A 21,326-nucleotide genomic window follows, 5' to 3' on the forward strand; every position below is an offset into this window, starting at 1 on the left:
TACAAGGTTCACAGTCAGAGAAACCGGATGCATAGTTGCAGGAACTCTTCATTTTTCCAACTTGGCTACAAATAACAAAACAGCTCTGAAACTTTAAAAAAAAAAAAGCGCCTTTTATTTGGGGGGGTTGGCCTCTAAAAACGCCTCCCTCATCCTCATTGGGACAACAGTGAGACCGTACAGGCCATGTGAGACTCAGCACTTAACATATAAACGTCAGGTGTGGAGCCTGTCATTTTGGGGAAACAAGGAACAAAAAGCCCTTCCCCTTCTGTGTTTCACTCAGGACCTGCGCTAGTGCACTTCCGGGTTTACACAAGGACGCGCTTCCGGGACCGAGGCCAGCCCCAATCCCCACTCCCTGCTGGCCGCCTTGCTGGCCCCGCCCCGGAAGTATCGTCTTCCTTGGACGCTTCTGGGCGGGAGCGGTGGATGGCGGGGAAAACAGCCCCGCACTGGCGGATGTGTTGGTGCTGTTGCTAGACGACCAACAGTAAGTTCGTCACTTCCTCAGCCCGTGGCCCGCCCACGACCGAACCCGAGGCGACTGGAGCCGGCTTGAGCTGAAGAGTTGTCCCCCACCTGCAGGACCCGCGACCAGCCCGGCGGCGGGAGTCGGGGCCACGTCACCTGCAGGGAAGAACTCGAGCCGAGGAGGGAAGATGGCTGCAGACAAGCCTGCAGGTGAGACGCCCGCGCCGCGACCCAGGGGCTGACACACTGCGCGCGGGGACGGCAGGGCCCGCGTGGGGGACCCGAGGGCCACTTGACTTGGCTTGTGTGCTTCTGCCCTTCACTCTGCTCAGCTGCCTCTCCTGTGAGCCCAGTGGGTTTCCTACTGTGACCAGTCTTGATTGCACTGCAGCCCGTCCTTGCCTTGCTCTCCAAGATAATTCTGCCCCAGGAAGCTTGAATTTGCCACGCCGCTGTCCAAACGCTTCCAGGGAAGGTCTTCCCGAGCACACACGGTTGCCGTAAGGTCCCCAGGCTCAGCCACGGAAAGTTCCCTCTGGTCAGCGTGTCCTGTGGAATCCTTCTGAAAACTGTCTAACTAGACGTGACGTCTCAGTGTGTCTTAACTGCTTTTTAAACAGTCTTTATTATGTGTGTGAGTACAGGTGCCTGCAGAGACCCGGGAGAGGACGTTGCGTCTACTGGAGCTGGAGTTACACAGTTGTGGGCCGCCACTTGTGGGTGCTGGGAACCCAGTCTTGGTCCTCTGCAAGAGCAACAAGTGCTGTTAACCGCTGAGCCATCATCTTTCCAGCCCCAGGATTACGTTCTTAATCTCTATGGGGGTTTTGTGGTGCCCCATCGGGAATTTTTCCCATTAGGGAATTATGAGAGCCCATTCATTACCTGGAAAGTCTGCTATATTTCTTTCAAGAAAGTAATGTTTAGAGAGTGGGGCTAATAGAGTGTCTGGTGGAAATGATTGATTGATTGATTGGTTGGTTGGTTGGTTGGTTGATTGGTTAGTGATTGAGGCAGGATCTCACTATACACCCTTGGCTGTCCTGGAGCTTGCTAAGCAGACCAGGCTGTTCTCATACCCACTGGACTTAACGCTTCCTGAGTGCTGGATTAAAGGTGTGTGCTACCATACCCACTGCCACAGCATCTTAGCTAGGTGGTCAGAGAAAGTCTATTGTGAGGTGATTCCTTTTTTTAAAATTATTTTTAATTTTGAGTGCCCGCACATGAAGACAAATGTCTGAAGGGGCTGTCCAAGGAGTTGGGTACCCCCCCCCCCCCCCCGGGAGCTGGAGTTACAGGTAGTTGTGGGTGCTGGGAATCAAACTTGGGCCCTCAGAAGAGCAGTATGTGCTCTTAATCACCCAGCACCCAGATGATTAGCATGTCTTGGCTTTCAAGGATCAAATTCAGTCATCAGACTTGAATCAGATCATTAGGCCGCAAGCGTCTTTACGCACTGCCCCACCTGCTGACCCAACCCCTGCTGGGATAGTGTTCGAACATCTGAATAAGGAGAAAGAATGATCTGACTGGTTTTGGATGCATGAAGGGTGTGCTTTGCCTGTCCGAGCCTAGACAGGGCCCCAGCACTATCCTTGTTAATTAAGCAAGTGTTTCTAGGCCCCAGTTAACATTCCGACTCACTGAGGCCGCTGCAAATGTTTCCCTGGAACCGTCTTACTAGATCCAGGACTGCCCAGCTTGAGTCCCACCTCAGTCACATAGCATTCCTTCACTGCTTCATTCCTTCCTTCACAAAGACTGTGCAGGCGCTCCTTCAGACGGTGAAGTGAGTGTGCGTCTGCCTCTGAGGACGGCACTCCAAATCTCTGTGAGTTAAGTGGTATGCTTCTGGCCTTTGGGTCGGTCTTCATAATTGTTTTTTTTATACTAGTCTTTTTTTTTTAAAGACTAAATTTTAATGTGTGTGTGTGTGTCTTTGTGTGGGTATATGCATATGTGGAGAGGTATCCCCAGAAGAAGGTCTTTTGCTCCTCTGGAGCTCCAGTTGCAGGGAGTTCTGAGCTGCCTGATGTGGTTATTAGGACAAACAGTACACACTCTTTAAAATCGTATGTGTTCCCATCAGTCTCCAGAAAGTCTCTTTCTAGCCAGCCTGTTTGCTTCACAGATCTGTTTTCTTTTTCATTGTTGTAAATGCTTTTTTTGTTTGTTTGTTTTTTGGTTTTTTTGGTTTTTCGAGACAGGGTTTCTCTGTGTAGCCCTGGCTGTCCTGGAACTCACTTTGTAGACCAGGCTGGCCTTGAACTCAGAAATCCACCTGCCTCTGCCTCCCAAGTGCTAGGATTACAGGCGAGCACCACAACTGCCCGGCCAAACCCTTACTCTTCAGTATGGTTTATGAGCTTTCAAACTTGGGTCCTCAGGAGCTGTAATCCACGAGACAGCTGTCCAGCTGCCGCTTGTTCATTTTCTTATGGCACTCTGTCTTCTCAGAGTGCAGTCCCTAATACACGTGTGGAGGTCAGAGGACACTCTGTGGGAGTCAGTTCTCTCCCACCAATTCTCTCCTTCCAAGAACTGGGTCGTCACACTCAAGATGACCAAGAACTGGGTCACCTTAGTGTCCCGAGAAGCCTTTTTAAGGCTCGGTGTTCCTATGTGTACAATAAGCATGGAGATGGTGTCTTTCCCCTAGAGCTAGTAAAGCTCAGTGACATCGCCTGTGGTAGGGGTTGGTTGGTTGGGTTTTGTACCTTTTGAGATAAGGTCTCACTAGTACCCTTGGCTGGCCTGAGGATCCCCTATTTAGACCAGGCTGGTGTCAAATTCCCAGAAACCCATCTGCCCTTGTCTCCCAAGGCCTGGAATTTTAATGGCATGCACCACCATGCCCAGCCTTTTGGGATTTTTGCTGGTAGTGGTAGTGGTGGGGTTTCTTTTGTTGTTGTTGTTTGCTTGTTTTTTAAGATGGGGTTTCTCTGTGTAGCCCTGGCTGTCCTTGAACTCCCTCTGTAGACCAGGCTGGCCACAAACACAAGAAATCCACCTGCCTCTGCCTCCACCTCAAAGGGCTGGGATCAAAGACATGTGCTGAAGCAGCTGGCAGCGGCACTCCCACCTGGCTGTACCCAGCCTGGTAATGTCTGCTAAGGGCCTTGAAATGGCTCCCTGGGTAAAGGTGTTTTCCTTCAAGACTGACACCTGAGTCCCATCCCCAGGACTTATGTAGGAGAAGGAGAAAACTGCCTTCTCTAAGTTGTCTCTGACACACACACACACACACACACACACACACACACACACGCCAGCTAGTGTTTCTTTATGGTAATGGTAAAAGAGGCAGAAGAGACATGTTAAATGTATTTGGAAAGTGCCAACCCAGGGTCCCGGAAGTGAAGGGGAGACACAGTGACTTCTGTCCCTGCTCTTGATCCACCGAGAGCTCTGAGAAGCCATGACAGTCACTTGCTGTGGGAGGTTGTTTAAGGGGCCTCACCCCAGGCCATGCAGCCTCTGGAAAGAGTTTTTGAAAGTAACACATAGGGGAGTGGATTTGTTTACGTAGTTTCCTCCTGCTTTCTCCTTTCAGTTGGTCAAGAGCATCTATCAGGGAAGAAGAGATTTTCTTCTTTGTCTCCTTGGCAGTTGGTCAGCCAGTAGATCAACTAAGCTAGCCTTAGACTCAAACTCTTCCTGCCTCAGCCTCCTGAGGTGCTGAGATTCCAGATGTGTGTCATAGTGCCCAATTTACTTCATTGATGGATGTTGGATGTCCAAGATTAAATGGCAGCATTTCAGGCTCTGGCGAGGCACCATGGCTGTGGTACATGATGGGTGGCGGCAGTGCCTCTATGTGTGTGAGAGAGATCCAGTGATCAAGTAGAAGTCAGCAGGCTGTGGTGACACACGCCTTGGGAATTTGAGAATTTGAGGCAGGAGAATGGCCCACAAGGCCAACCTGGGAAATGTTGTAAATTCCAGGCCTTCCTGAGACCCTGCCTCAACAAAACCAAACACAGAGACACCAAAGAGCAGAATGGAGGTGGAGCTCACCATGTGCTTGTTAGTATTCAAAGCTGGCCTTAGACTCAGTGTCCCAGCCTCCACGTGGCACCGCACTTAGGCAGTGCCTTACTCTGGTCTCTGGAACTCATGCTCTCCCATTTTTTCCAACTCCTCTTAAAGGACCATGGTTTGTGGGATTAGAACTGTAGAATATAATCCCTTTTGTGTTCTCGTTCTCCCCCTCCCCCATGGAGGGTATATGTGTGTGGTGTGTGTGTAGTACATGCACATAAGTGTATGGAAGCCAGGAAAGGACACATCTTCCACTATCTTATTCTCTGATATAGGATTCTTCAGTGAACCAGAAGCTAACTTTTTGCTAAGCTGGTGGGACTCCTGTTTGGAGCTGTCCTAGTCCTGTTTGGGTTACAGCATGTGCATCCATTCCCATATTTTTATGTGGTCTGGGGATTCAGACTCACGGTGTCACGCTTGTAGAGCAAGCACTGTTGCCCACAGAGCCATCTCCTAAGTCCACATTACTCTTTTGGTCATGTAACTCATGCATTATATTAAAGCCATGTGGAGTTTGGTTTGTTTTTTTTTTTTTTCCCTTTGGATGGTAGAAACCACATATGAGCTGTCCTAAAAGCTCCCTGGTGACTTCGGTGAGGGTTGTCATGTTAGTGCTCTGGAAGGTTGAGGGAAGAGGACCTTCAGGTTAATCCATGGCTACTTAGTGAGTTTGAGGTTAGCTTGGGCTACTTGAGAGCCTGTCTCAAAACCCAAACAAAACAAAATGTAAAAACATTGTTTAAATTCTGCCTAGCCAAGGCATTGCTAATTTGTGTCTGTATCTTACCCTTTCAGCATAGTGTTTTCAGTTTTTCCATGTCTGTCCCTGGGGCTGTGTTTGCACAGTACAGTTTGTAGTCATCCTCAAATCAGCTTTGAAGTGTTAAAATTCTGTGTTGGAATATGTCTGTGCTTTCAGTTAACTGACTTTCAGTTTGGAAGAGCTGTTAAATTTCTTTCTTTCTCTTTTGGTTTTTCGAGACAGGGTTTCTCTATATAGTCCTGGCTGTCCTGGAACTCACTCTGAAGACCAGGCTGGCCTCGAACTCAGAAATCCGTCTGCCTCTACCTCCCAAGTGCTGGGATTAAAGGCATGCGCCACCACCGCCTGGCAAATTTCTTTTCTGTGTAGTTGAAATCTATAAGGGGGTATGTCCCAGGAGATTGTGGTTGTTGTTCTTTTGTTGTTGTTAGAAATGAAATCTTTCAGTTTAAAGAGTTTCAAGGTTTGTGTATCCAAGAACTCGGTTGGCCTGTGTCAGCCGTATTCACTAGTCCAGGGCAGAAAATGAAGCTTCTAGAGGAGTGGCCCTACCTGCTCTCCATTGGCAATGGAGACTACTTTGGGACAAGTAAAGACACACTGTGGGATTATGTGCAAACTCTGTCTGGTAAGGAGTCACTAGCTATACATAGTGTTTGTTTCTTAAAACATTGGAAAACCAGGTCCCAACTCAGTAGTGAACAAGAAGTTCAAAAACAAAAACAATGGGGGCTGGAGAGATGGCTCAGTGGTTAAGAGCACTGACTGCTCTTCAGAAGGTCCTGAGTTCAAATCCCAGCAACCACATGGTGGCTCACAACCACCCGTAATTAGATCTGCTGTCCTCTTCTGGAGTGTCTGAAGACAGCTATAGTGTACTTACATATAATAAATAAATCTTTAAAAAAAAAACAATGTCATTGAAGTATTTTTGTTATCCTGAAGTAAAAGATGTAGGTAAATTATGGTTTGACTAATATTTATGTAAAAGAGTATTTATGTAACTCAGTTCTCAAATACACGTAGAAATGAGCTTCGGAGCTGGTCATTTTACCTTGAGGTACTGGTACAAAATTCCTGGGGAATTTTGAGATTTTTTTCTGTTTTCTAGGGATGATGACAGCTGTGTCCACATGAATCTGATTTTAGTGGAAGATAGCTGCTTAAAATCTCCAGGGTCAGCCAGGCGGTGGTGGCACACACCTGTAATCCCAGCACTCTGGAAGGCAGAGGCCGATGGATTTCTGAGTTCGAGGCCAGCCTGGTCTATAGAGTGAGTTCCAGGACAGCCAGGGCTATACAGAGAAACCCTGTCTTGAAAAAACAAATCCCCTGCCCAAAAAAAGACCGTGTCTCAGATGTGTGTGTGTTGTTTTGAGACAGTCTCTCACTGTCTAACTCAAGATGGGCTCAGACTCAGTCCTCCTTTCTCCACCTCCCCAGAGTTAGCAGAGTTCTTAACTGAACTCAGTGGTGTTTAGCCCAGGTGGCTCAGTGGGAATGTTGTCTGGACCTAGTGCTGTGCTGCACATCTGCAGTCTCAGGACTTGAGAGATGGAGGCAGGAGAATCAGCACTTCAGAGCTGGCTTTGACCATGTGGAGCGAATTCAGGGCCATCCTGGGCTATCCTCCTCAAAAAATAGAAAGGCACAGCAAAGTAATAATAATTTATACTTAAATTTTTATTTTATGTGTGTGAGTATTTTGCATGCCTGGTGCCCTCAAGAGTTCAGAAGAGGGTGTTATGTGCCCTGGAACTGGAGTTAAAAGGGTAGTTGTGCCAGGCAGTGGTGGCACACACCTTTAATCCCAGCACTTGGGAGGCAGAGGCAGGGGGATCTCTGAGTTCGAAAACAAAACAAAATAAAAAACCAAAAACAAAACAAAAAAAAAGGGTAGCCGTGAGTCAGCCGCCCAGCCATCTCCCTAGTAGTCAAGAGAATTTAAAGAGGAGTGTGAAGTGGAGGGAAAGCCTCCATCCCAGAGGTAATTATTTAATGTCGGGAGTAGACCCTTGATTCTCTGCCATGTTCAGATGTGTGTGTGTGTGTGTGTGTGCGTGCGCGCGTGTGTGTGTGTGTGTGTGTGTGTGTGTGTGTGCGCGCCTATGCATGCATGCATGCAGGCATGTGTCTTGTTTGTCTGTGTACATATTTTTACAGTTGTTCTACCCCTAGTCACTCCCCTACCACCTCCCAGTGGTTCTGGGGCGCCAGGCAAGCATCCGTACCATTCAGCCAACACCCCTACTACCTTACTTTGGATTGGTTTTGGTATTAAGTATGGAACACTTTACAAGTCACCCTGTAGCTGGTGTTAAATTAAACACTTTATTTTATTTTTAAACAAGGTCTCACTATCTTCCTTGGGTTGGTCTTGAACTCTTGAATTTCCAACAATCTTCTTGTGTCAGCTTTCTGAACCAACAACATTTTTTGAATTAAGAATCTCCTGTCATAGTCTGGTTTTGAGCTTGCTAACTAAAGATAATTTTTAACTACTAAGTTTCCAGACTTTACCTCTGGAGTGCTCGGCACCCCTGTGTTTAGTTTATTCAGGGATGCAGAGTGAACTGAGGGCCTCAGAGGTGCTAGACAAGCATTCTGCCAACTGAATGCCTTCCTGTTTGCTTATTCATTTTTGGTGTTGCTGGGAATTGAACCCAAGACCTTGTATGTAGTAGGTAAGAGCTTTTCCACTAGGTCACTACAGTCCCAACTCACTATTGTCTTGTTTTTGATTTATTTTTGGATTCCCCCCACCCCCCCGCCCCAGACAGGGTTTCTCTGTGTAGCCCTGGCTGTCCTGGAACTCACTCTGTAGACCAGACTGGCCTCGAACTCAGAAATCCGCCTGCCTCTGCCTCCCAGAGTACTGGGATTACAGGCCTGTGCCACCACCGCCCGGCTCACTATTGTCTTAACTCACATTTATTTCATAAATTAGGCGGTTGCATTTCATTCCCCTTGAAATAGCTTCACAGGAAGTGTACATGGTGAGTGTGTGTGTGTGTGTGTGTGTGTTTGTGTGTGTGTGTAAGCATATAACTTGGTTTCTACGTAAACCTCAGCCTACCTCAGAGCCCTGAAGCAGTTCCGAGGAAGTTTTTAGGACTCTATCCCTCTTCCCAATGGGGACACATTGAATAAATCCCCTTTCTACTTTTTACTGTTAATTTTACTATTTTAATTACTTAGAGGGATGGATGGCCAAATTTTGTTGGGGCACAAGAAGTCTGGTAAGCAGAGCAAGTGCTCAAGGTCCTAAGTTCCCAGAACAGACACACAGACACAGACATACACACACACACAGACATTCAAACACAGACACATGCACACATAGACACATGCACACACAGACGCGTGTGCGCGCGCACGTGTGCGCACGCACACCACACACACACACACACACGTGTGTAGGGTCACATACACTCTTAATTAAGTCCCAGCACTTAGGAGGTAGAAGGAAGGAAGATCAGTGAAATACTGAGTTTGAGGCTATCCTAGACTGCATGAGACACTATCTCTAAACTTACTTTCCACCCCCCACCCCCCCGAAAAAAAACAAAACAGATAGGATTTGTATCTATCTGAAGCCAACAGATATCATTGTATGGCTTCGATTCTTGTGTGTGGGCAAACGTGATGAACTGTGGAACTCAGGTGGAGGTCAGAGGATAACTTGTAAAGTCAGTTCTCTCCATCCTGTAAGATTTGGGATTAAACTCGGGTATCAGGCTTGCATGCCAACATGTATTTCTCTTGCTGAACCGCCTCCAGTCCCCACCGCCATTTCTAAAGAAAGTTGTGTGTTTGCAGATCAGGGAGCAGAGAAGCATGAAGGGGCAGGCCAGTCGTCTGGGGCTGCTGACCAGGAGAAGGAGCTGTCCAGCGGTGCTTTCCAGGCCTTCACAGTAAGGAGCAGCTCCCTCCCCACCTGCCCATCAGAAGCCAGGAATTAACTTTAGGGAGAATTAGCTTTAATTTTATGTAAATGTGGTAAAAAGATTAGAAGTACTTTGGACTACCCCCAAGTTTTGTTTTCACAAACATGTTTTTAACTCCAGCGTTGTTTGAGTCTTTTAAATTTAGATTTGTGAATGTGTGGGTCGGTCTTTCCATTTCCCTGCTCTGTTCAGACTTTGTCTTAACTGTACTTTAAAGTGAACACCAACTATTTGTTGTCAGAATTATAGCCTTTCTGACATTAAACAATATGAAAAAAACCCTATGCTATATACGTACATACATTTGAAATATGCATTAGAAGAATTTGATTTGCATTCAAAGCATATTTACCAGAATCTGGCCTTTGGAATAATGGCATCCTTTTCTTGGCTAGCCTCTGCTCTCCAAACCCTGCCAGCAGTATGTGCACTTACCCCTCGTGTCTGCTGTGTGCGCAGTGGCTCTTACCCGCAGACGGAGACAATCCCTGACACACTGCGCACCTACGTAGGGTTTTCACTTGAATACCAAGGGGACGTGCGCTTTAAAACACAAGGAAAGATGAGGGGAACATGGAAAAGCTGTGTTGTTCCTAAAGCTGATATGGAATTTTGTGTATATATGTGTGGTTTGTTTGTCTTTTGTTTCTTTTTAGTCTGGAAATTATGATGCCTGTCTGCAACACCTTGCCTGTCTCCAAGATATAAACAAAGATGATTACAAAATTATTCTGAATACAGCAGTAGCTGAATTTTTTAAAAATAATCAAACAACAACAGATAATTTGAGACAAACACTTAACCAGCTGAAGAATCAGGTGATAAATGAATTTAACTATAAAAGTTTGTTGTGTTAATCTGTGAAATACAAATAGTTAAGGAAAATAAATGTTTTTCTTGCCTGATGTTGATGACAGAATTTCTACTGATCTGAATCCTTTGTTTCTGTAATTTTTGCATAGATTTAATTGATATTATATATAACTCCAACACTAGGGAGGCATTGTCCAGCCAGTCTAGCCTATTTAGCAAGCCCAAGGCCAGTGAGAAGCCCTGTATCCAGGAAGAGTTGGAGATCAGCAGAGGAGAGTCCTGATGCTGATCTAGCCTACACAGGAGCACACAGCAAGGGTCTTAAATAAAATAAATACTACAGGAAGAGTTTCTCTATTTAAGACACTTCTTAATATAGAGATAGTGGCTGAATAATTAATGAAGAGCTCTCTTGAGCAGGTCAGCCAGGGTCTTGTCTTCCCTGGGAATTCGCCTGCTATGTTGGGCTCAATATTAGTGATTGAGATCTAATTATGAACCACTGTGTTCTGTGAGCTTCAGGTTCAGCGCCATCAACACCAAGGTGGTCAAGTCCATGCATGTTAAAGCACTGCATGAATCGTAGAATTCATCCAATGATATTAGACAAGAATTTTGTTTTAATTTTTCTTTTTGAAAAAAAAAGTTAAGATTTATTCATTATATATACAGTGTTCTGCCTGCATGTGTGTCTGCATGCCAGAAGAGGGCACCAAATCTTGTTATGGATGGTTATGAGCCACCATGGGGATTGAATTCAGGACCTCTGAGTCATGTCTCCAGCCTGTGTTTTAATTTTTATAATAGCAAAGAAATGTTAGTTTTAATGTGGCTAGAATTTTAGTTACATGTGTTGTACATAATTAGAGACTTGTTGTGAAATGTAAAGAGGTTCTAGGCCAACCTGGTTTACAAAGCGAGTTCTAGGCTAAGCCAGGGCTATGTAATGAGACCCTGCCTCAAAAACACAGGCAGTAATCCAGGCATGTGGTGCCTACCTTTAATCCCAGCACTCAGGAGGCAGAACTCTATTAACATGTTAGGACATCCAAAGCTGTATAGTGAGACCCTATTTTCAATCAAATAAAAAATAATGATAACAAAATACAATCTTGGTCTATAATCTCAACAGTTGATAAGCTAAGGCAGGAGGATTACTGTGTTTTTCGAAGTCATCCTGGGCCATATAGAATGAGACCCATCTCAGAATGAATTTATTTATTTGTTTATTTATTTATTTATTTATTTATTTGGATTTGGTTTTTTGAGACAGGGTTTCTCTGTATAGCCCTGGCTGTCCTGGAACTCACTCTGTAGACCAGGCTGGCCTCAAACTCAGAAATCAGAAATCCGCCTGCCTCTGCCTCCCAGAGTGCTGAGATTACAGGCGTGCGCCACCACCGCCCAGCATAGAAATTTATTTTTTTTAAAAATTGGAAGATGGGCTGCAGAGGGCTTAGCATTTAGAGTTAAAAACACTTACTGCTCTTGCAGAGAAGCCCCAGTAGCCATGTGGGACCTGACAGGCATGCTTGTACACACGTATCTACAGGTGAAACAGTCACACACAGAAATTAAATAATTAAACCTAAAAGTGGGCAGGAGTGACACAATGAAAATGCTAGGCCAGTGCGATTGCTCAGAGTGTAGACACACGTACGACACAAGCCCGTCCTCTGGGCTCCATACGTGACTGTGACACTGGCCCTCCCCCTCATCGTGTGCACACACAGCAGTAGTCCAGTCATCTTTTTACAATGTCATTGTCTTGTGTCTGGAGAGATGACCAGTGATTAAGAAGGCTGGCTGCTTGTTTAGAGGACCCAGGTGTGATTCCTGGCATCCACATGGCAGCTCACAACTACCTGCAGTTCTAGTTCCAGTGGATCCATTGCTCCCCTCTGCCCACTGCGTACAACCATCTACAACTCCAGTTCCATAGGATCCAATGCCACCTTCTTGCCTTTGAGGTGTACATGCATATATACATGCAGGCAAATACTCATACACAGGAAATAAAAGCAAAACCTTTTTTAAAGGCTTATTCTAACCACCAACTACAATGCAGTTGCTTGGGTTTTGTTGCTTGTTATTTTTTAAAACAGTATTTTTCCCCCTATGGGACTAGACTCTTAAATATCTCTTGGTCTTGGACAACATAATTAAGACTGATCTCTCATTTATAAGATAAATATCCGTATTCTCACTATGTAGCTTTGATTGGGGACTAATTAAAACCTGAAGGTACTATTTTGTTGCTGTTTTGTATTTTGTTTTTTCAGGCAGTTTTGCTGTCCCTCTTGCTGTCCTTGGACTCTCTGTAGAGAAGGCTGGTCTGGAACCCAAGAATCCGCCTGTCTCTGCCTCCCAGTGCTGGGATTAGCACATGTGCCACTAGCCTGACAGAGGTACTGCAGTGTAGGAAAATGAGAATAAGATGTGTTGGGCCTGGGCTTGGCAGCACACATCTGCACTCACAGCTGTTCAGAAGACTGGCCTGGAACTCACTGAGTAGCCTAGGCTGACCTTGACCCTGTGTGTGTTCTCCTGCCTCAGCTTTAGGTGCTGAGCTTACAGGGGTGTGTCACACACCCAGCTGACTTGTTTGACTTTTGCTGTTTGTTTCCTTGCTGTTGTTAGAGCACATCTGCCCGGATTGTTTTGCAGGTCCACTCAGCTGTTGAGGAGATGGATGGATTAGATGACGTGGAGAATAGCATGCTGTATTATAACCAAGCGGTCATTCTCTATCACCTGCGCCAGTACACAGAGGCCATAGCTGTTGGTGAAAAACTTTATCAGTTCATAGAACCTTTTGGTATGTTACCTATTGAGCCAGTAATCTCCTCTTTCTTGCTAATTTCTCTATGGCTTTTATTTAGATGACCTAAATGTGAGCTATATGTCAGCATTTAAAGGAGAGAAATGCATAATTCTGTAGAGTGCTTGTCCTGTTGTTGTAATTCAACAGACCCTTCAGGGTCTGAGCTCAGGACACAACCCCTCACACATAGCTGACGAAAGATTGATGCAAGAGCATGAGGTTTATTGTTCCACGTAGGTGGGGTCACTCATTCTTGAAGGGAGAGTCTACCCCAAAGAAAGCATCATCTTTTATACCCTCTTTGCAAGGGGGGTGGATTACTATGAGTAATATATTTTTAGATTTACAGGTCAAGAGGGACTTTTGCAATTAGATTGTTTGGGTTTTTGTTTGTTTGTTTGTTTGTTTGTTTGTTTGGGTCTCCCACCCCACCCACCCCACCCCCTACCCCCCACCCCGAGACAGTGTTTCTCTGTGTAGCCCTGGCTGTCCTGGAACTCACTCTGTAGACCAGGCTGGCCTCAAACTCAGAAATCCAACTGCCTCTGCCTCCCAGAGTGCTGGGATTACAGGTGTGGGCCACCACTGCCCAGCTAGCAATAAGATTGTTGCCAGTTTGTGGCCTTCTCTGGGACCCAGTAGCAGGAGGGGGAGGGGGGTGATTGAGGGAACTGTTTCTTTTATTTTGTCTTGTTTTGATCAGAAAGGTCAGAACAGCTTGGTCATTTTGATCGTTAAAACTTTATGTTCTCAGAAACTCTGCTCTCTAGCTCCTGAAGGTCAGGAGCCTGTCAGCTCCTCAGCCAGGCTGGTCTCTGTATTTCCTAAAGGGGAAGCCACAGATTAGGCTCTCAGCAGCTCCTCACAGAGGGGCACTGTTACTGGGAAGGAGCCTTGCCTTCCACACTGTAACTGGGAGGGCCTGAGGTCAGGTGCACAGAACCCACATGAAAATCGCTGGGCCTGGGGTCCATGGTTCTAACCTCCTGCTGGGGAGGCACACTTAGGTGGGTGGGCTGAGCCTGCTGGCTAGATGGCCTGGCTTTCTTAAAGAGCTCAGGCTAGTGAGGTACCTGTCTCAGAACTAGAGTCAGGGACTGGAAAGATGGCTCAGTAGGGAAGAGCACCAGCTGCTCCAGTGCGTGAGTTCAATTCCTAGCACCCACCTAGCTGTTCACAGCCACCTGCCACTCTGAGAAGATCTGATGCTTGCTTTGGCCTCATCAGGCACCCAGCATGCATGGAGTACACAGACATATGTGCGGGTAGAACAACTAAAGTGAACAGTGCTAAGGAAGAACAGCAGAGATTCCTCTGTCTTCCACACACATGTACACACATACTCAGCTGCGCACCATTGTACACATAGAGAAAATGACCAAAAACAACAAAATAAAGCTGTTTCCACATTTCTAAATTTGTTTTTAGGCTAGAGAAGGCCAGTTTTCCCACATGAGTTTTAAAGGTCCCTCACATGCTGTCACATGCCTGCAGTCCTAGCCTCCTGGACTTCTTGCAGGAGGACCAGATAGATGTTCAGGGTCATCTTGTTATACATTCTAGGTTTGAGGCCAGCCTGGGCTTCTTAAGACCCTATCAAAAAGGAAGGAAGGGACAGAGGGAAGGGCAAAAATGAACTGTTAGATGGTAGAAAGACTTCTTGTCTCTTTGCTGCTAAATACTCCCTTAGGGATCTGGAGCCTTTCTTACCTTAATTTACATGAAAGATTAGGAGGGCTGTACCAACGGCTGTGGTTTGGAGTCCTTGCTCTTGTGGAGGATCTGGGTTTGGTTCCTAGCCCTACATGGTAGCCAGCAACTGTCTTTAACTAGTTCCAAGGGGTCCAATGCCTGTTCTGGTCTCAGCATGCACCAGGAATACACATGCATACACAAAGGATTTTGGTAATTTTCTATGTACACAGGTATGCAGTTGAGCATGTGTGTAAATGTGTATGGAAGACAGGAATCTCTGCACCAGGAATACACATATATCACTCATGAATGTAAAATAAACATTTAAAAAAGAACAGTTTGAGCCGGGCGGTGGTGGCGCACACCTTTAATCCCAGCACATGGGAGGCAGAGGCAGAGGCAGGCAGATTTCTGAGTTTGAGGCCAGCCTGGTCTACAGAGTGAGTTCCAGGACAGCCAGGTCTACACAGAGAAACCCTGTCTCGAAAACAACAACAACAAAAACAAAACAAAAAGAACAGTTTGGAATTGTAGAGGACAGCATAGGGTTTTCTTTCTCTGTTTGAGAACATACCGATACTGGCCTTGAGTAGTGTTGAGAAAGATGGGGCTGAGGATTAGGAAGGAGCACCAGTTACATCTCAGCGTGAGATGCACAAGCTCAGTGTGCATGTGACCCTGAGTCAGTCCAAAGCCCCTTAAAGACTTTAATGAGAGCCGGGCAGTGGTGGCGCACGCCTATAATCCCAGCACTTGGGAGGCAGAGGCAGGCAGATTTCTGAGTTGGAGGCCAGCCTGATCTACAGAGTGAGTTCCAGGGCATCCAGGCCTATACAGAGAAACCCTGTCTCGAAAAACCCCCCCCAAAAAAAAAAAAGAAAAGAAAAAAAAAAAAACTTAGGAGGTAGCCAACAACTCCTGGGTATACAAGTACATGGTCCGCATTTGAGGGACACAGCTAGGGATGGTGAGTAGAGTTCTAGTAGTATACCTCATGGTCACTCACTGTGACTATTTTGTTAGGTGAATGAGATACTACAAAGATGGGCATTTTTACTTTCTACATGTATTTCTACATGTATGTCCTGCATAGTTAAATTTCAGATCTGGATGCTAAAACCAATGAGTTATTTTCTAAAAAACTTAAGAATTTTTACTATACCCCAATGTCTGTGTCCATATGAAGCAATGTATTACCATTTTTGTTTGTATGGTTGTAAGGTAAGGAATCCTAGTTGTAGAGATGCTATGGAAAATAGTCTCAAGTATAATACAATACAGTCTTGGTGTGCATGTCTCCTGCTCCCATGTTCTGGGACTACACGGTCCATCTCTGCAGTTTTGTTACTTGTCTTCTAAAACGTACATGTACACATGTACCTGTTACCTGCTGTGTGGATTCTTTAGAGCAGTGTGTTCTGTACAAAGCTTCTGCAATAGAGTTATTAAATCTGGGGGGGGGGGGCAGAAAAGAAGGTGCCACCAGATCAGCAGCAGGCTGGCACATGGTTAGAGAGGAGAGCAGCACTGACTTACAGGCACCTGTGTGTTGATGGTCATTGTACAACAGGTGGTGGAGCGTGCTGATGCCCAGTGGCACTTTGACAACTGGGCAAGCAGTTGATAACTGACTCTCAGGAACTGTTGAGTTGCTTGTTTCTGCAGTCCTGACGGCTCAGTGACTGGTAGGCTGGCCAGGAGAGAGGCATAGGCTGTGACTGGGGACTAAGTTCCTCCATGGAGCTACAGGTCAGAGTGGGAGCCGCTGGAAGTCAGAGCCATCCAGTACCCGAGAGCTAGAGTCACATGCAGTGTAAGCTGCCTGATGTGGGTGCTGGGAACCAAATGTGGGTCCTCTGGGAGAGCGAGCTCTCTTACCCTTTGAGCCACCTCTCTAGCCTCTTCTTTTATTTTTGAGACAGGATCTGTTTTGTAGTCTGGCTATGTGGACCAGCCTGGCCTGGGACTCTCAGAGATCTCCCTGCCTCTCCTGAGTGCTGAGATGAAAGGCATAGAACATCATGTGCAGCTAATTTTTTATTTTTTACTACTTTGGTTTTGTTTGTCTTTTGTTTTCTTTGGAGCAGTTTTGGGTTCATAACAAAGTTGAGAGGAAAGTACAGCTATTTCATATTGTCTTCCCTGTCAACATTCGTAACGCCTCAGAGCAGCTGCCCTTTGGTGCTGTCAGTGTGATGTTCCAGTGGGTGAGCCACACTGACGCAGTGCTGTCTCCAGAGTTCTAGCTTACATTAGGATTTACTCCTGGTGCTCATTTTGTACACCTAGACTAAGTACCTACTGCCTGGGTAGGACAGCCGCTGCCCCAAAAGCCTGTTTTCTGGCTCTCTTCTCTCCCCCCACAGACACTGAACTTTCTGCTATCTTTATAGTTGCACTTCTTCCAGAGTATCTGAGTTATAACCCTGATTATTCATGTTCTTCATATAGCACATTTATTGAGTGCATAGACCAATGCTATGAGCCAGGGATGGCTATGGAGTATGGGGATGAGCTAAATGGGAAATTGTGACCCTTGTCACTCTTGTTGAAGAAAGAGCAAGACAGACATATTATGAGGTAGCTGCATGCTGTCAGGTAGTGCTGCAGTCAGCTAAGTGGATAGAGATTAACTAGGGATTCAATAATCACGCCAAGCCTCTGTCCTGCCATGCATGCTCTGGGCCATATTTGCACCACACACATGTATACACAGAATAAATACAAATTAGAAGTTAAGTGCTGTGTGTCAGTACTGGACTTGAGACTTCTTCCCACTACATGGCTGACTATACAATGTATATGTGTAGATTGTACATGTATATGTACATGTATAGACATACAAAGAACGCTTGCTCACTGACTCCCGTGAGAGGCCTGGATACCCAGTAGAATAAGGGTGGTGCTGGGATAGCATGCTGCTCTCAGTCATGGCTTTAGTGGCATCTTTTGCTTGAGGGACTATGTGTTTCATTTTACAGGGCTGTGTCCTGTTTGTGGGTAAACAGATGTATGCTCAATCTTGGATTGTAATTTTTCCTATTTGTGTGTTTGTTTTGCCAGAAGAAAAATTTGCCCAAGCAGTGTGCTTTCTGCTCGTAGATTTGTATATATTAACCCACCAAGCTGAGAAAGCTCTGCATCTTCTTGCTGTCCTAGAAAAAATGATTTCACAGGGTAGCGGCAGCAAAAACGGGAAGAATGAGGTGAGTTTCAGGCCTTGGACTTAGAAGTGTGACCAGTGTCTGTTGCGTGAGATAGTATCCTAGCAGCTTATGGAGATGGGATTCACAGTGACTAGTGTCTGTCTGACCCTTATAAACTGCCATGCAAAAATGTTCCATTTATTAATGTTTGCGTGTTTTACATTTCTTAATCCAACAGGCATATGTTAGAGATTCTGGTTGAATGCTCTCAGCATTATTCCTAAACTTTGTGTTGTAAAATTTCATTTTCCTATTTGGTACTTGTAATATTTGGTAAAATAGGCCTTAGTTCAGTAGAGTGTGTATGTGTGTGGTAGGTTCTGATCTGACAGTAGGAACACTGCATGCAGTCCTTGTCCTCCGGGTAGAGTACAGTGAGTTCGAACAGTCTGACCTATCAGAAGAGGGATGGGGCTGAGTAACTGGTGGAGAAAACAGCACAACAGTGTGAATGGTGGAGAACCAGGAAGGGAGCAGTGTCTGGAAGTGTGGAGGGTGACTGGGGGCATTTTCCCTCTGCAGGGAAAGTGGGTCTGAAGTCAGAACGGTGGGAGATTGAGGGCTTCTTCAGGACGCTAGGCATCAGTGGTGTTGGCAGTGTTCACAGTGGAGAGGGGCGTACAGAGACAGGGCCTGTCTTGGGTTTCAGGGGTAGTCTGAGTGGCCCCTACGATTTTGAAGTGGGCCCATGGTTATGCTCATCTATGAGTTTCCTGCTAGCGTGCCAGGTGACTCCCGGTCCCTAGGAGAGGGCTCTGCGGTGGCTCAGGTTGGAAATGGCCTCTGGGATGTGGCTTGGGCCCTCTGTACTTAGCTCCGCTGGAGTGAGTCCAGTGGTAACTGTCTGACTGATTGTGCTTCCTGCTTTATAGACGGGCAGTAACAGCAGCAAAGACGGAGCCAACCCTAGGGCTGAGAGTGCAGCGCTGATAGAGGCCGCCAAGTCCAAGATACACCAGGTACGCACGCTCAGGGATACTCACTGTAGTGGCTCTATAGAAGTATGATAAAGTGATGTATTGAATTTTAAAATTATCTTAGGCAGATTTGAATTTGTAGGTTTTGCTCAGATGTTGAATGATGGCCTGCAGTGCATGAAGCAGAAGACATAGCTTCTGTCCCAGGCTGCACAGGACAAGAAAAGGAAACATATTTAAGATCATTGTAAAGTTGCATTTGCATATGACTGCCTTTTGACTGTGTTGTACACAAATGAGATTTTATGTCCTGGACTGGCAAGCAAAATATTATGTGACCCACCCCTCTTATGTGTTTCCATTCCTCATTGACAGTACAAAGTCAGAGGGTACATCCAGATGAAGTCCCTGAAGGCATGCAAAAGGGAAATTAAGTCTGTCATGAACACAGCTGGAAATGTAAGTTCTTCCGGACTTCCCTCTTGGTTGTCAGTTTCTGGCTTTCTTATTTAGACTGTGAGGATTTGTCAGTTTGCAAAGGTAAAACACATGTCTGTAACCCCAGCTCTGAGATGAGCAGGAAGATTCTGGGATTGCTGGCTTGTAGCCTACCATCGGAAACATGCTCCAGGTTCAGGGGAGTTTCAACAGACTCAGCAGAATAGAAAGAGAGTAGGACACCTGCCGCCTTCTTGTGGCCTCTGCACACGGGCACGTACACTCAGTAAAGAAATCTTGGGGTTTGTTTGTGGAAGGAGGGGTTGTTGTTTGGTTTGGGGGGGCTTTTTTGTTTGTTTTGGGGGGGTTGTTTCTTTAGGTTTGATTTTGGTTTGGTTTTTTGAGACGGGATTACTCTGTGTAGCCCTGGCCTTCCTGGAACTCACTTTGTAGACCAGGAGTGAGTCCTGAGTACTGGGATCAAAGATGTGCACTACCACCTCCCAGCTAATAAATCCTGTTTTTAAAAACTGATGTTGTGCAGTTTACTGCTTATACCTGAAGTACCTCTACCTAGAATAATCCCTGAGACTGCAGTTGCTTAGTGACCAGATCTCTGGGCCGACAGAAGGCCAGGCAGAGAGAGAAAGGACCAGGCCATAGATGGGGAGCATGTTCTGAGTGAGTGAGCGAGCGAGTGAGCGAGCGAGTGAGTGAGTGAGTGAGTGAGTGAGTAAACACCTTTGTTTGCGTCTGCATTCTAAATCAGTGCTCTTTGGAGGCCCTCCAGTGTGAAGATAAATCAATGAGAGTGGTACTGAATCCAAGCCAAGAATTTTAGAATAGAAAGACTGGTGCCTGCAAACAAAACTTTGCTTGGAATTTCTTCTCTTCATATAGTAACATGGCTTCTTTTTTATACTTAGAAGAATAATTGGTTATTGGGAATTAATGAAAGGAGAACTTGAATCCTAAGGAAGGAGAAAGGTTGGGGATATCTCAGTGAGACAGCACTGGCCTAGCATCACACAGTTGTTCTTGGGTTTAGCCTCAAGCTCAGACAGAGACAGACAGACAAGACAGACAGACACATACACACACAGTTCTATCACTTAAGAGGCAGAGGCAGGAGGATCAGGAATTCAGGGCCCATATTGGCCAGAAGTGTGATCCTGTTAAAAAAAAGGCTGGAGAGAAGAATACTCATTGCTCTTGCAGTGTGAGTTTATTTCCCAGAACCCACATCAGGCAGCTCACAATTGCCTGTAACTCCAGTTTCAGGGGATCTAAAACCCTTCTCTAACCTCCAATAGTACTGTGCTCTCATATACATATAATAATTAAAAGTGAAAATAAAATCTTTAAAAAAAAGACATCCCTCCATAGTGTGCAGATAAATAAAAAGCTTGGACGTGGAGGCCCAGGCCTACAGTATCAGCCTCTGGGTGGAGACTGAGGCAGGTCTGAAGTTCAAGGTCATCCTCTGTTAGATAGCAAGGTCAAGACTAGTTTCTACGCGAGACCACGTCCTTAAAAAAAGAAAGGGGGAGGGAGCTGGAGGGATTATTCATGTATTAGGAGTTCGGTACCACACCGGGCGGTGGTGGCGCATGCCTGTAATCCCAGCACTCTGGGAGGCAGAGGCAGGCGGATTTCTGAGTTTGAGGCCAGCCTATTCTACAGAGTGAGTTCCAGGACAGCCAGAGCTATATAGAGAAACCCTGTCTCGAAAATCCCAAAATCCAAAAACTAAACCCAAATCCAAAAAAAAAAAAATATACAAAACTTTGTCTTACTGCCTTTTTGCTGTAAAGAGCCTCCATGGCCAAGGCAACTGATAAAAAGAAAGCGCTTAACTGGGGCTTGCTTACCATTTTAAGGCTTAGTTCATAACCAGCACAGGAGGGAGAAGGGTGGCACCCAGGCAGCCGTGGCCCGGAGAAGCAGCTGCAAGTTGTATAGCAGGATCCTCAGCAGGAAGAGGAGACTGCCTGGCCTGAGCTTGTGAAACCTCAGAGCCCACCCCAGTGACATACTTCCTTAATAAGGCCACACCTCCGCATTCCTGTCGAGGACCAAGCATTCAAATATCTGAGCTGGTGGAGATCATTATTCAAACCATACAATCTTCTTTAAAATCAAAAAGAAATAAGGAAGACCACTCTATGTTACTGTTCTGCTGCTCTGAGGAGGCACCATGAC

General features: G+C 45.9%; 1 protein-coding gene across 8 annotated transcripts in view; it reads left to right on the plus strand.

Annotated features, from left to right (window-relative positions):
* The first annotated feature begins 391 nt into the window (after positions 1-391).
* Cnot10 (CCR4-NOT transcription complex subunit 10) overlaps positions 392-21,326 on the plus strand; it is a 55,807-nt gene continuing 34,872 nt past the window's right edge. For 3 of the 8 annotated variants that reach the window (XM_052187055.1, XM_052187058.1, XM_052187057.1), the window contains exons 1-7: positions 393-684; positions 9,104-9,198; positions 9,888-10,049; positions 12,712-12,862; positions 17,627-17,769; positions 18,642-18,728; positions 19,062-19,145. In XM_052187055.1, coding sequence (XP_052043015.1) covers positions 663-684; positions 9,104-9,198; positions 9,888-10,049; positions 12,712-12,862; positions 17,627-17,769; positions 18,642-18,728; positions 19,062-19,145 — 744 coding nt within the window. In that variant the 5' untranslated portion in view covers positions 393-662. Of the gene's footprint in view, positions 685-6,395; positions 6,558-9,103; positions 9,199-9,887; positions 10,050-12,349; positions 12,453-12,711; positions 12,863-17,626; positions 17,770-18,641; positions 18,729-19,061; positions 19,146-21,326 lie in introns of those variants that run through there. The other 5 variants (XM_052187056.1, XM_052187059.1, XM_052187061.1 and 2 more) reach the window with 5 other exon arrangements.

The sequence above is a fragment of the Apodemus sylvaticus genome, chromosome 7 (genome assembly GCF_947179515.1).
Source record: "Apodemus sylvaticus chromosome 7, mApoSyl1.1, whole genome shotgun sequence".
NCBI lineage: Eukaryota > Metazoa > Chordata > Mammalia > Rodentia > Muridae > Apodemus > Apodemus sylvaticus.